Below are 15,729 nucleotides of genomic sequence, written 5' to 3'. Positions count from 1 at the left end.
ATATAGACTGTTCCTCTTCCTGGGATAAAATGTAAATAATGCAAGCGCAGGTATGCAAAACTCCTGTAAGCAATTAAAGGAAATGATCTTGGAAAAGGTTAGGCTATATGTAGTTCACGGATTCAATGTTGATCCATTTAGTATGTTTACATTACTAATCAGTAGGATATTCAGTGACTGTAGCTAAATTATCTGACATGCATGGAGCATTGTGTGGACTTTGTTTAAATACTTTACCTTAACGAGCTTTCCTTGGTATACATGCAACCAGATGCATTTAAACAGCAGAAATAAAGATTTGGACTATTACTCATTAGAAAGAATGAATAGGTCAAATTGTGATCAAATCAACAATCACGTTTAATTCAACAACGTCTCGGGAACCTTGCTGTTCCTGCTCAATTTTCATGCTTCACTCACTGTATATCTATTTTATATTAGAATATCAAGCAATATAGAAAATATTAGTAGGCCCATATGCATTTTTATTAGCCTTTAACCTTAAAAATAAAATGTTATTTGTCACATGTTTCGCAAACAACAGGCGTAGACTAACAGTGAGTCTATAAATTAGAAGCAGTCTTACGACATTTCAAAGTAGACAATTAACTCCAAACGAATGATTCACATAATGGTTGAACTTCGCCCAAGACTGACAACTTTACGCACAATTTACACACACAAGCCACATTTTGCCCATAGAAAATCAAGACAACGCAGAGGATATTCATAAAATAACTAAAAGCATCCAGGTGAACTTATACTATAGCCTTGATTGGTGTATTGAAAATAGTGGAGAGTCATCGCACCGATACAGATGCGCACCCCCAGAGCGAATCGTTGGTACAGATTGTGGCAGGAAGACGCACCACGGGAAGGAGTGGGGGTGTCATTGTGCGACTTGGCCCGGAGGCACCCTGCGGCTTTCAGACCCGGAGTAGCGATGGCGCGACCATTAACTTCTTTACAGACACGAACAATAAGTCGCAGCCCTTTGATTCCGCCCCACACACACCCACCCCCTACCCTGAAACAAACACTCTCCAAGGTTTCACTCAAGCCACAGTCCAGAGAGTGACGTATTTGATGGGGTGGTTGATGTGACACGGGAGTTATGCCAGTTATGGCATAGCATGTATTATCATCGTTTTTGTTTCGATTTCTAAACCAGCACCCCACTCAATACTCCCGGACGATTGTGTTCCTTCTCTATCCAACCTATCCACTTTCAAACACACTGACCCGGCAGATTGAACCAGGAGAGCGGTGCTCTCTCGTTCTCCCCATCTCGCCCTATTACAAAGCCAGGGAGAGAGGACCTTGGAGGCAACAGGAGCCAGTGAAAGGCTTAAAAGACATCAAACTCGAGATACTGGCATTGTCCTGTGCCATGGACTTGGGAGGGAATTGTCATGCTAAACGTTGACACTTAGGGAGAAAGTGGGAAGGGGTAAGAGGTACAGTGAGGGGGAGGGAGGGTGCTCAGGGATGAGCCACAAGTCAAAGCTGTAAAGATGGTTAATGGTACTGTACACGGCAACACTCAGAGAGACAACTCAGACATATCGAGTCTGTCTAGCACCAGGTCCAAATAAGCTCCCTGTACTACAGTGTATTCTAAATGCATTATCAGCCATGAGGAGGTGTGAGGGAGAGTCACACATATCTGTGTGTGTAAACAATGTAGTTCAGACACACAGTCACCACTCACCAATGACCCATCCAGGGTGACTGAGAGACATAGGAGCATAGTGGTACAGCCTGGTTACAACCATTTAAACCAATATGCTTTAAGTTCATTGCCATAATACTTTAGTTTGTCTTGAATATTTGTTATTATCGCCTTCATCCCCTTCTGACTCCATCAGTGGAGAGATTTGAGACATTTTTGTCAGTTAGCAGACAGTCTTATTTAGAGCAACTAGGGTTAAATGCCTTGCTCAAGGACACATTGATAGATTTTTCACCTTGGGGAATCAAACCAACGACCTTTCAGTTACTGGTAGCTAGGCTACCTGCCACCCCATACAGATTGGCTTGCCCAGAAACACTTGTTTATTTGTCCTGAGTGTCTGAGAGGTCACTGTGCACCAGGCCATCACAGGGTGTATAGGTACTGTATATACACATAACTTCTTATTCAGGCCAGGTGTTTTTCCTGACCAGGAATAACCCTTAGTTATAGCCTATATACAACAACTAGGCCTTGGAGTTTTCCTGAGCCTTCTCCCTATAACATCCATAGTAAACCCCCAGTTTTACTCCACTCCACCTCCCCCCTGCCGCCTACCTTCCCCCACTAACAAGACTGATGGCTTTTTGATTTTCTCCCTAACGGCCCTGCCTTTGACACCCACCACCATCCCTCCACCCATCGCAAACTTTCAGCAGTTGACCAATAGCTGCCTCCCTATCACCGTCCACGAGGACAATGGGCTTTAACGGCCCTAGGAAGGCAGCTCAATGGGGACAGTTACAAGAGCCCTCCATCCCCTCCCCTCCCCACACACAACCGCTTGCGCACACACACACACACACACACACACACACACACACACACACACACAGGTTGAGGGGCAGACGGTTAAAGAGCAAAGATGACCACAGTCATCCTTGTCCACCAAAGAGAATTGAGGAGTGTCATAGAAAGTGTGATAAAAAATGGTGATGAAAGATGAGAACTAGGGAAACTGTTTTTGATTGGGCGTGGTGTGTGATGTTATACAGTACATAAATAGTAAGGCAAAGTTGGATGACCGATTCATCCCGCCATGGGGACGCTCAGTTGTCTGATCCCCAGCTCCCTACCCCAGTCCCTCCTTCTCCAGCCGTCCTCCTCTTCATCCTATTTACAATCCTATATTCAATCCCACACTGCTTAATTTTGCCTTTTTTGTGCGGAGTCCATTTCAGTCCTTTAAAGAGCAACATACTTGAGAGATATAGTAGTATTGTAGATTACTTTATCACTGACCTCAACCCAGAGTCTCTCAGAGCGTTTACACTCACTGACACCCCTATCGGATCACAGCAAAATCAGTCTACTTGAACAGAGCAATACTCAATTATGAGGCGTCAAAGCCAAAGAAACGGCACAATATTAAGACACGCTATAAATGGAAGGAAAGTATGTGGAAACCTACCAAAAAACGATTAGGCAACAACAAACTCAGTCCTGGACAAAACATTTCACTGTAATAGTGAAGGTGTAAACTTGGCAGTAGAAAGCCTAAACAGTATATTTTACCTTTCAGCTTCCCTATCAAATCAAAAGATTTCAAGCAGACAACCTAAGAAAATTAAAAACAATGACAAATGGCTCGATGAAGAATGCAAAAACCTAAGAAAGAAATTGAGAAACCTATCCAACCAAAAACATAGAGACCTACGCCTTCACTATGGTGAATCACTAAAACAATACAGAAATACAGAAAAAGAAGGAACCGCACGTCAGAAATCAGCTCAATGTAATTGTAGAATCCATATAATCTAACCACTTCTGGGAAATTTGGAACACACTAAACAAACACCACAAAGAGTCATCGCCAGGCTCCCTACAGACGGCTCGTCAGGCTTTCATGCCTTCACCGGATTGCCAGGCTCCCCTGCTTCCTCCGGCTCGTCAGGCTCTCATGCCTCAGCCGGATCACCAGGCTCCCCTGCCTCAGCCGGTCTGTCAGGTTCCCGCGCACCAGTCGGCGACAGGTTCCCGCACATCAGCAGGGGTGACCGGTCCGCTCCTGATCCCAGCGATCGTCCCTTTGGTTTGGGTCCTGTGGCTGGAGTCGAACGCGCCGGGGATACCGTCACGTATGCGCTCTTCGGCACTCTAGGTCGCCATGCTCCTGCACCTCAGCCGGACTGACACGTTTCCCGAGCCTCAGCAGAGATGACCGGTCCGCTCCTGATCCCCGGGATCGTCATTTTGGTTGACGTCTTGCAGCAGGAGCCTCGAGTCACGGAGGGGGGTACTGTCACGTGTCACGGCCTCTAGGTCACCAGGCTGCTCATTAAGGCGCACACCTGTTACCATCATTTCGCTCACCTGGACTCTATCACTTCCCTGATTACCTTCCCTATATAAACTCAGCAAAAAAACAACGTCCTCTCACTGTCAACTTTGTTTATTTTCAGCAAACCTAGAGACATAAACTGAACAAGTTCCACAGACATGTGACTAACAGAATTTGAATAATATGTCCCTGAACTAAGGGGGGTCAAAATAAAAAAGTAACAGTCAGTATCTGGTGAGGCCACCAGCTGCATTAAGTACTGCAGTGCATCTCCTCCTCTTGGACTGCACCAGATTTGCCAGTTCTTGCTGTTACCCCACTCTTCCATCGAGGCACCAGCAAGTTCCCGGACATTTCTGGGTGGAATGGCCCTAGCCCTCACCCTCCGATCCAACCGGTCCCAGACATGCTCAATGGGATTGAGATCCGGGCTCTTCGCTGGCCATGGCACAACACTGACATTCCTGTCTTGCTGGAAATCACACACAGAATGAGCAATATGGCTGGTGCCATTGTCATGCTGGAGGGTCATGTCAGGATGAGCCTGCAGGAAGTGTACCACATGAGGGAGGAGGACGTCTTCCCTGTAACGCACAGTGTTGAGATTGCCTGCAATGACGACAAGCTCAGTCTGATGATGCTGTGACACTCCGTCCCAGACCATGACGGACCCTCCACCTCCAAATCGATCCCGCTCCAGAGTACAGGCCTCGATGTAATGCTCATTCCTTCGACGATAAATGCGAATTGGACCATCACCCCTGGTGAGACTTAACCGTGACTCGTCAGTGAAGAGCACTTTTTTCCAGTCCCGTCTGGTCTAGTGACAGTGGGTTTGTGCCTATAGGCGACATTATAACATTGTAAAATCCATGTACAAATTGTAGTTAAAATTGGCAAAAAACAAACATTTCTTTCCACAGGGCAGTGGGGTGAGACATATATCAACAAATTGGTGAGGGCACTAGAACAGTCTGCAGCTCTCGGCCTCACCCTACTAGAAGTCAAATGTCTACTGTTTGCTGATGAACTAGTGGTTCTGTCTCCAACCAAGGAGGGCCTTCAGCAGAACCTTGATCAATAAATCTCAGTCAAACAAAAATAACTGTGTTACAAAAAAGGTCCAGTTACCAAACCAAATCAAATCAAATTTTATTTGTCACATACACATGGTTAGCAGATGTTAATGCAAGTGTAGACCCAGGGTCTCGAGCTTAATGCCTACCACTTTGAAGATGCAAAATATTTTTGTGAAACAAACAAATAAAACAAAAATACAGAAAACCTGAGTTTTTGAGCATAACTATTCACCCCCCTTAAGTCAATACTTTGTAGAGGCACCTTTTGCAGCAATTACAGCTGCAAGTCTCTTGGGGTATGTCTCTATAAGCTTGGTACATCTAGCCACTGGGATTTTTGCCCATTCTTCAAGGCAAAACTGCTCAGGCTCCTTCAAGTTTGAATGGGTTCTGCTAGTGTACAGCAATCTTTAAGTCATACCACAGATTCTCAATTGGATTGAGGTCTAGGCTTTGACTAGGCCATTCCAAAACATTTACATGTTTCCCCTTAAACCACGTGAGTGTTGCTTTAGCAGTATACTTAGGGTCATTGTCCTGCTGGAAGGTGAACCTCTGTCTCAGTCTCAAATCTCTGGAAGACTGAAACAGGTTTCCCTCAAGACTTTCCCTGTATTTAGTGTCATCCATCATTCTTTCAATTGTGACCAGTTTCCCAGACCCTGCCGATGAAAAACATGGGGATGGTGTTCCTGGGGTGATGAGGGGTGTTGGGTTTGCGCCAGACATAGCATTTTCCTTGATGGCCAAAAAGCTAAATTTTAGTCTCATCTGACCAGAATACCATCTTCCATATGTTTGGGGAGTCTCCCACATGCCTCTTGGCAAACACCAAACATGTTTGCTTATTTTTTTATTTTAAAGTGGTCCTATGGACAGATACTCCAATCTCTGCTGTGGAGCTTTACAGCTCCTTCAGGGTAATCTTTGGTCTCTTTGTTGCCTCTCTGATTAATACCCTCCTTGCCTGATCTGTGAGTTTTGGTGGGCGGCCTTTTTGGCAGGTTTGTTTTGTTGTGGTGCCATATTTAAAAGCAATATAATAATGGTGCTCCTTGGGACGTTAAACATTTCAGATATTTCTGACATGTTTGGAGAGCTCCTTGGTCTTCACGGTGCCCCTTGCTTAGTGGTGTTGCAGACTCGGGGGCCTTTCAGAACAGGTGTATATGTACTGAGATCATGTGACACATCATGGGACACTCAGATTGCACACAGGGTGAAAACATATGCACGCACCACTTTCCCAGTTTTTAATATATATATATATATATATTTTTTTTTTAAGTCATTTTTTTAAGTCACAAGTCATTTTTTTCATTTCCCTTAACCAATTTGGACTATTTTGTGCATGTCATTACATGAAATCCAAATAAAATTCAATTTAAATTACAGGTTGTAATGCAACAAAATGGGAAAAACGCCAAGGGCGATGAATACTTTTGCAAGGCACTGTACCTTGACCTAAACATCAGCACCACAACTTCCACAAATCTGTGAACGATCTGAGAGACAATGCAAGAAGAGCCTTCTACGCCATCAAAAGGAACATCAAATTCGACATAAAAATTAGGATCTGGCTAAAAATACTTGAATCAGTCATAGAACCGATTGGCCTTTACGGTTGTGAGGTCTGGGGTCCCATGCCAACCATAATTCACAAAATGGGACGAACACCAAATAGAGTCTCTGCATGCAGAATTCTGCAAAAACATCCTCAGTGTACAACATAAAACAACAAATAATGCATGCAGAGCAGAATTAGGCCAATTCCCGCTAATGATCAAAATCCAGAAAAGAGCTGTTAAATTCATACGCAGTGAGTCAGGAATCAGAAAGAGAGTTAAATAAGACACAGCAGATGAACAAACCATGAGTAGCGTACTGAATGTGAAAACAAACCAATATTGTCTGATGACTGAGGCTACTGAGGGCTAAATAAAGCGAAGGTAATCAAGGTGATGGTAAAGTCCAGGTGTGTGTAATGATGAGGAGCAGGTGTGCGTAATGATGGTTGCCAGGACCGGTGCCATCAAACGCTGGAGAGGGAAAGGGAGAGGGCGTGAAAATTCTACAACCACCTAAAAGGAAGCGATTCCCAGACATTCCATAACAAAGCCATTACATACAGAGAGATGAACCTCGAGGAGAGTCCCCTAAGCTAGCTGGTCCTGGGGCTCTGTTCACAAACACAAACAGACCCCACAGACCCCAAGACCCCACCCCAAGACAGAAACACAATTAGACCCAACCAAATCACGAGAAGAAATATATGATTACTTGACACAACGGAAAGAATTTACCAAAAAATAGAGCAAACTGGGATGCTATTTGCCCCTAAACCGAGAGTACAGTGGCAGAATACTTGACCGCTGTTACTGACTCAAAATTAAGGAAAGCTTTGACTATGTACAGACTCAGTGAGCATAGCCTTGCTATTGAGAGAGGCCGCCGTGCCTCTCAAGAGAAGACAGGCTATGTGCACACTGCCCACGAAATGAAGTGGAAACAGAGCTGCACTTCTTAACCTTCTGCCAAATGTATGACCATATTAGAGACACATTTTCCCACAGACCTAGAAGGAATTCCAAAACAAATCCAATTCTATTGGGTGAAATACCACAGTGTGCCATAACAGCAGCAAGATTTGTGAGCTGTTGTCACAAGAAAAGGGAAACCAGTGAAGAACAAACACCATTATAAATACAACCCATATTTATGTTTATTTATTTTCCCTTTTGTACTTGAACTATTTGCACATCATTGCAACACTATATATAGACATATGCCATTTAAATGTCTTTATTCTTTTGGAACTTGTGTGAATGTAAAATGTTCTGTTCACTTTTTGATTATTTCACTTTTGTTTATACATTTCACTTGCTTTGGCAATGTAAAATGTTTTCCATGCCAATAAAGCCCCAATTGAAATTGAGAGAGAGAGATGAGTGAATGGGTGTGGTGGGTTTAACACTGATATACACTGATATAACACTGATAGACTTCACACTGTGGAATCTGGTGTGCGTACTCATAACTGCATTACTTTCATCAGAAAGGAAGTTGATCAGCTTACAAGAAATTGGAGGAAAACAATGTAAATGAATAGAGCTAGATGACTATAAGTGTCTGTGTAGTTCATGATGGACATGAACCACAGGTGTAAAAGAATGTCATGTGAATCTAAAACCCCCACTATTTATACTGGGTGAAATACCACAGTTTGTCATAACAGCAGCAAGATTTGTGACCTGTTGTCACAAGAAATGGGCAACCAGTGAAGAACAAACACCATTGTACATACAACCCATATTTATGTTTATTTATTTTCCCTTTTGTAATTTACCTATTTGCACATCGTTATAACACTCTATATAGCCATAATATGACATTTGAAATGCCACTATTCATTTAGAACATTTGTGAGTGTAAACTTTTTGTTTATTATCTATTTCACTTGCTTTGACAACGTAAACATATGTTCCCATGCCAATAAAGCCCTTCGAATTGAATTGAATAGAGAGAGACAGAGAGAGTGAGCAAGAGAGAGGAGACAGGAGAGGAGTGAGAGAGAGAAAGAAAACGAGACAGAGATGCATACTGTGCATTGTCCTTTTGCAAGCTTCACTTGAGGTAAAAACGTTTAATTCAGAAGCGAGGCCTGCATGTACAAAAATATACAAGTGAACAGTTTCACTCTTTCTATGCACATTTTGGAACGCCAGGGTTGGAACTGACAAGGACGAAAGAGAGAAGAAAATACTAGATAGTGACATCCACCACGGATCATCAATCCTATAGACATTCTTACTAAGGTGTACATATCAATTTTACATGTCTTCTCCAGTTACACATAGGAGGTCGAATCAAAGTGATTATCATATTCAAACAAGTCGGAATCAAACCAAGCATGAGAAATCATCTGATACTACATTTTCCAATATGCTTTCTTAAATCTACAATATTGATTTAACAAGTTGAAATTTGCTACACCAAATGACAAGAACTTCATCCTAAACCCTGTTTTTGGAAGATACGAATAGACAGACATCACAAATATGTGACATACATTTTTTTGCATCCATAAAATAGTACTTAAAAGATTATATCACAGTATATCATGAGAGTGTCCCCTTGTGTTCCTCTTGCTCCTTGGCCAAATGCCAAGCACTTTTCATGAAAAACCCTTCATGTGTACCAGTATCTACAGTTTAAATGATCTGGGGTTAGCTACTAGCTATGCATGGCTAATAGAGTAAGGGACTGTTTTGATGTGTGTGTGTCTGCACAATTGATGTGTGTGTGTGTCTGCACATATGTGTGTTCTATGTGCTATATATATATATATATATATATATTAGGTCATTGTACCACGTTCAAACAGAGGCTTTGGGAGATAATAACTGACATTACAAAGGCGAGCAATTGAAACACTGATTCTAAGAGAGAGAGAGAAACCGAGCAGCATGTTCTAGCCTCCTGCCAAATGTATGACCATATTAGAGAGACATATTTCCCACCGATTACACAGACCCAGAAAGAATATGAAAACAAATCCAATCTTGATAAAACGGCCACGTCTATTAGGTGAAATACCACAGTGTGCCACCACATCAGTAAGATTTGAGACCTGTTGCCTCAAGAAAGGGGCAACAAGTGGAGAACAAACACCACTGTAAATACAACCTGTATTTATCTGTTTATTTATTTTCCCTTTCATTCTTCAATTACTTGGACATTGTTGCAACACTGTGCCAATAATATAACATTTGAAATGTCTATATTCTTCAAAAACGTTTGTGAGTAATGTTAACTGTTCATTTCTGATGGTCTTTTCCTTGTTTATTTCACTTTTGTTTGTTGTCCATTTCATTTGCTTTGGCAATGTAAACATTTGTTTCCCATAGTAATGTTCTCGCTGTGAGATTCAATTACAAACCAGCTTAAAAGACCAAGGAAAGGTGCAAAGACATGAAACAACAAATTATATTCAAAAGGAACACCGTTTTTTACTGGAAAGTAGAGGGGACTAGGGCCTTTTGTATGATAGAAACACCCTACTAGTGACCAAGTCCTAGGATACAGGAAGGTTGTCTACATCCCAAATAGCACCATGCACCCTATGTAGTGCACTACTTTTGACCTGGACCCATAGGGTTCTGGCCAAAAGTAGTGCACTATATAGGGTGTAAGGGTGCCATTAGAGACATATATCTTGAGTTTCATACATCTGTCAACCTCCTGCCTCTTCATTTCCTCTTATATAAGCCCATCCAGTTCTAAGATTGGAGAGTTCACATGCTATTTTTCCAGAGTACAAGAAATGGTGTGTGTGTGTGTGTGTGTGTGTGTGTGTGCAGGCATGAAAATCTATGGGTTTCACATGGGATTCCCTTGGTAGTGTAGTGTAGAGTCGTTAAACAAAGGATTCTTCACTTCCATCTCTCCAGTCTGCAATGAAACAAAAACGCTGTTCAAAGCCTAACACAAACAAAGTCATCATCATTGTGAATAGTGTGTATTAAACAAGAATTTGTGTGCATATGTTGTGTGTGTGTGGTATGTTGGAGCAGACCCACCGGTGCCAGTCCAGGGCACTCGTACACAGTGAAGTCTCCGTCCACTTCCTCCTCTTCTGACGTGACTTCTGAGTCAGCGACCTTCGGTTCCAATTTATGACTGAGAAACAACAGAACGCACCAAGATGAATGTGTGTTTATTCACATTTGAATGGAACTGAATTGTGGGAGATGTCGAGAGAGAGAGAAATTGAGAGAAGGAGATAGAGACAAGGAAAGAGAGAAAGAGAAAGAGAGAGCGCGAGAGAGAGAGCGCGAGAGAGAGAGAGAGACCGAAAGGGACAGGAGGAGGACTAGAGCTCACTTTTCCATGGAGAGCATCTGCTGTTTCTGATGCTGGTAGTGGTACATCTGGGCACTCTGGGCCAACTTCTTATCCCCCGACTGAAAAGGGAAGAGAAGAAGGGGTAAAAGGGGTAAAAATGTGTCCCCAGTATTTTACAAATGTTCCATTCCAAGAATGATTCACTTTTTTGCCCGGGTAACCCGGTATTTCCCACCAAAACTGGAAGTGTCATTCTCAAGCATATACTGTAAAGCATATACTGTACATACAGTGGGGCAAAAAAGTATTTAGTCAGCCACCAATTGTGCAATTCATAAAAAATCCTACAATCCTACATTTTCTGGATGTTTTTTTCTCATTTTGTCTGTCATAGTTTAAGTGTACCTATGATGAAAATCACAGGCCTCTCTCATCTATTTAAGTGGGAGAACTTGCACAATTGGTGGTTGACTAAATACTTTTTTGCCCCACTGTATGTCTGGATTTGATTAGAGCTTTGATCGCATGAAAGTTCAAGCCTGAGCCTGATGAGCCCTACTTTAAAAGACATTTTATGATCCCAAGCCCAAAAAGCCCAAATGATTGTGCCATTATCCAATACATAGCCTATGATATATAGGCTACCGCACATTACGCACGACAGAAAGCCATAAAAGACCAAAGTAGTAGCTATACTCTCTTGGATGAATACATTAAACAAGCTCCAGTAGCCTAATCTTTGTCAGTGTGGACTGTAGCCTATTACTGTAATTGTATTGTATTATACTGTATTATATGGACTGGAATTTTGGACCTCCTTCAAACCATGGAATGCAGGTGCAGGATATGCGTCCTACAAAGTTACAATTAAAGGCCTATTATACAATTTTAGAATTAGTAGGCTGACGCATATACAGTACCAGTCAAAAGTTTGGACACATCTACTCATTCAAGGGTTTTTCTTTATTTTGACTATTTTCAACATTGTAGAATAATAGTGAAGACATCAAAACTATGAAATAACACATATGGAACCATGTAGGAACCAAAAAAAGTGTTAAACAAATCAAAATGTATTTTATATTTGAGAATCTTCAAAGAAGCCACCCTTTGCCTTGATGAAAGCTTTGCCCACTCTTGGCATTCTCTCAACCAGCTTCACCTGGAATGATTTTCCAACAGTCGTCCCACATATGCTGAACACTTGTTGGCTGCTTTTCCTTCACCTTGCAGTCCAACTCCTCCCAAACTATCTCAATTTGGTTGAGGTCAGGTGATTGTGGAGGCCAGGTAATCTGATGCAGCACTCCATCACTCTCCTTCTTGGTCAAATAGCCCTTACACAGCCTGGAGGTGTGTTTTGGGTCATTGTCCTGTTGAAAAATAAATGATAGTCCCACTAAGCACAAACCAGATGGAATGACGTATCGCTGCAGAATGCTGTGGTAGCCATGCTGGTTAAGTGTCTCTTGAATACTAAATAAATCACAGACAGTGTCACCAGCAATGCACCCCCACACCTCCTCCTCCATGCTTCACAGTGGGAACCACACATGCGGAGATGATCCGTTTACCTACTCTGCGTCTCACAAAGATACAGTGGTTGGAAACATAAATCTCCCATTTGGCCTCATCAGAGCAAAGGACAGATTTCTACCAGTCTAGTTTCTTGGCCCAAGCAAGTCTCTTCTTCTTATTGGTGTTCTTTAGTAGTGGTTCTTTGCAGCAATTCGACCACGAAGGCCTGATTCACGCAGTCTCTCCTGAACAGTTGATGTTTAGATGTGTCTGTTACTTGAACTCCGTGAAGCATTTTTCTGGGCTGCAATCTGAGGTGCAGTTAATTGCCTATTTCTGAGGATTGTAACTCTAATGGACTTATCCTCTGCAGCAGCTTTAACTCTGGGTCTTCCATTACTGTGGCAGTTCTCATGAGAGCCAGTTTCCCATAGCACTTGATGGTTTTTTTCGACTGCACTTGAAGAAATTTTCCGGATTGACTGACCTTCATGTCTCAAAGTAATGATGAACTGTCATTTCTCTTTGCTTATTTGAGCTGTTCTTGCCATAATATGGACTTGGTCTTTTACCAAATCTTATGTATACCAACCCAATCCTACCTTGACACAACACAACTGATGGTCTCAAACGCATTAATGAAAGAAATTCCACAAAATAACTTTTAACAAGGCACACCTATTAATTGAAATGCATTCCAGGTGACTACCTCATGAAGCTGGTTGAGAGAATGCCAAGCGTGTGCAAAGCTGCTATCAATGCAATGGGTGGCTACTTTGATTAACCATTTTTTGGTTACTACATATCCCCCATATGGCACCATATCCCCCATATAGAACAATACTTTGCCCATATATGTGTTATTTAATAGTTTTGATGTCTTCACTTCTATTCTATGATGTAGAAAATAGTCCAAACAAAGAAAAACCCTGGAATGAGTAGGTGTCCAAACCTTTGACTGGTACTGTACACAGTGCATTCGGAAAGTATTCAGACCCCTTCACTTTTTCCACATTTTGTTACGTTACAGCCTTATTCTAAAATGGATTCAATTGTTTCCCCCCCTCAATCTACACACAATACCCCATAATGCAAAGTAAAAACACGTTTTTAGAAATGTTAGCAAATGTATAAAATAAAATAAACGTAAATATTACATTTACATAAGTATTCAGACCCTTTAATCAGTACTTTGTTGAAGCCCCCTTGTCAGCGATTACAGCCTCAAGTCTTCTTGGGTATGACGCTACAAGCATGGCACACCTGTATTTGGGGAGTTTCTCCCATTTTTCTCTGCAGATCCTCTGAAGCTTTGTCAGGTTGGATGGGGAGTGTCACTGCACAGCTATTTTCAGGTCTCTCTAGCGATGTTCGATAGGGTTGAAGACCGGGCTCTGACTGGGCCACTAAAGGACATTCAGAGATTTGTCCCGAAAGCCACTCCTGCGTTGTCTTGGCTGTGTGCTTAGGGTCGTTGTCCTGTTGGAAGGTGAACCTTCGCCCCAGTCTGAGGTTCTGAGCGGTCTGGAGCAGGTTTTCATCACAGAACTTTCTGCACTTTCCTCCGTTCATCTTTCCCTCTGTCCTGACAAGTCTCCCAGTCCCTGCCGCTGAAAAACATCCCCACAGTATGATGCTGCCACCACCATGCTTCACTGTAGGGGTGGTGCCAGGTTTCCTCCAGATGTGACACTTGGAATTCAGGCCAAAAAGTTCAATCTTGGTTTCATCAGACCAGAGAATCTTGTTTCTCATGGTCAGAGTCCTTTAGGTGCCTTTTGGCAAACGCCAAGCGGGGTTTCATGTGCCTTTTACTGAGGACTGGCTTCCGTCAGCCACCACCATAAAAGCCTGATTGGTGGAGTGCTGCAGATATGGTTGTCCTTCTGGAAGGTTCTCCCATCTCCACAAAGGAACTCTGTCAGAGTGACCATCAGGTTCTTGGTCACCTCCCTGACAAAGGCCCTTCTCCCAGAATTGCTCAGTTTGGCCAGTCAGCCAGCTCTAGGAAGAATCTTGGTGGTTCCAAACTTCTTCCATTTAAGAATGATGGGGGCCACTGTGTTCTTGGGGACCTTCAATGCTGCAGAATGTTTTTGTCTTCCCCTGATCTGTGCCATGACACAATCCTGTCTCGGAGCTCTACGGACAATTCCTTCGACCTCATGGCTTGGTTTTCACTCTGACATGCACTGTGAACTGTGGGACCTTATATAGACAGTTGTGTGCCTTTCCAAATCATGTCCAATCAATTGAATTTACCACAGGTGGACTCCAATCAAGTTGTAGAAACATCAAGGATGATCAATGGAAACAGGATGCATCTGAGCTGAATTTCGAGTCTCATAGCAAAGGGTCAATAAGGTATCTGTTTTAAATGTTTAATACATTTGCAAAAATGTCTAAAAAGTTGTGGTTGTGGAAAATGTGGAAAAAGGGAAGGGGTCTGAAAACGTTCTGAATGCACAGTGTATATATGTATATATATATATATATATATATATATATATATATATACTGTATGTGTGTGTAAGAGACGAGGCTATTTTAGTGAGATTTCTTTCTTCTTCTGTCATTGTGACTAACACAGGATGTGGCCCATGTGGTTCAGTTGGTAGAGCATGCAATGCCAAGTCTCTGGGTTCAATTCTCGAGGGGGACCAGTACAAACAGAAAAGTACGACAATGTATGCGCTCACTACTATCTAAGTCCATCTGGACCCTTACCCTGTGAGTAGTCTATGGACAAATATGAGAAAAATCCATGCTTTGGTTTAGTTTCCCTAGCACTGTTTCCAAATAATAACTTTTTAGCATTTGTGGCACAAATCTCATGCAAGCCATGGTAACTATATTAGTATTTTGGATGTGTGGTTCCCCATAAGGACAATGTACTTACTGAAGGCCTGTAGGCTGTTCCATTCCCATGGCTTCCAAATGCAGGGTAATCTACCTTCTGGGCCAGATGGGATTCCTTCTGCAGCCTGTAGGGGGCAACATTATTCTGGGACATTAGAAATGGAGAGACTGGAGAAAGAACAGTATGCAAAATATCCCAAAGCAACTGCATTATGGACTAAGGATTTGTCCCAATGGCAACCTATTCCCTATATAATGCACTTATTTTGACCAGGGCCTTCTGGGTCCTGGTCAAATGTAGTGCACTATAGGGAATAGGTTGCCATTTGGGATGCAAACGAACAGTGCTGTGCTTCAATTCATTCTTCTTACCTCCCAATGGCACCATATCCCCCATATAGAACAATACTTTTGAG

General features: G+C 42.4%; 1 protein-coding gene across 1 annotated transcript in view; it reads right to left on the bottom strand.

Annotated features, from left to right (window-relative positions):
- Nucleotides 1–9,774: 9,774 nt before the first annotated feature.
- The window catches only part of LOC139388725 (neural proliferation differentiation and control protein 1-like), a 56,188-nt gene continuing 50,233 nt past the window's right edge, over nucleotides 9,775–15,729 (bottom strand). Inside the window, exons 6-9 of the mRNA XM_071135591.1 lie at nucleotides 15,354–15,438; nucleotides 10,976–11,055; nucleotides 10,672–10,771; nucleotides 9,775–10,543 (exon numbers count right to left, since the gene is read on the bottom strand). Of these exons, the coding sequence (XP_070991692.1) occupies nucleotides 10,472–10,543; nucleotides 10,672–10,771; nucleotides 10,976–11,055; nucleotides 15,354–15,438 (337 nt within the window). The 3' untranslated portion in view covers nucleotides 9,775–10,471. The remainder of the gene's footprint in view (nucleotides 10,544–10,671; nucleotides 10,772–10,975; nucleotides 11,056–15,353; nucleotides 15,439–15,729) is intronic.

Source organism: Oncorhynchus clarkii, chromosome 29 (assembly GCF_045791955.1).
Source record: "Oncorhynchus clarkii lewisi isolate Uvic-CL-2024 chromosome 29, UVic_Ocla_1.0, whole genome shotgun sequence".
NCBI classification, from domain to species: domain Eukaryota; kingdom Metazoa; phylum Chordata; class Actinopteri; order Salmoniformes; family Salmonidae; genus Oncorhynchus; species Oncorhynchus clarkii.
This window is presented reverse-complemented; position numbering and strand designations above follow the sequence as displayed.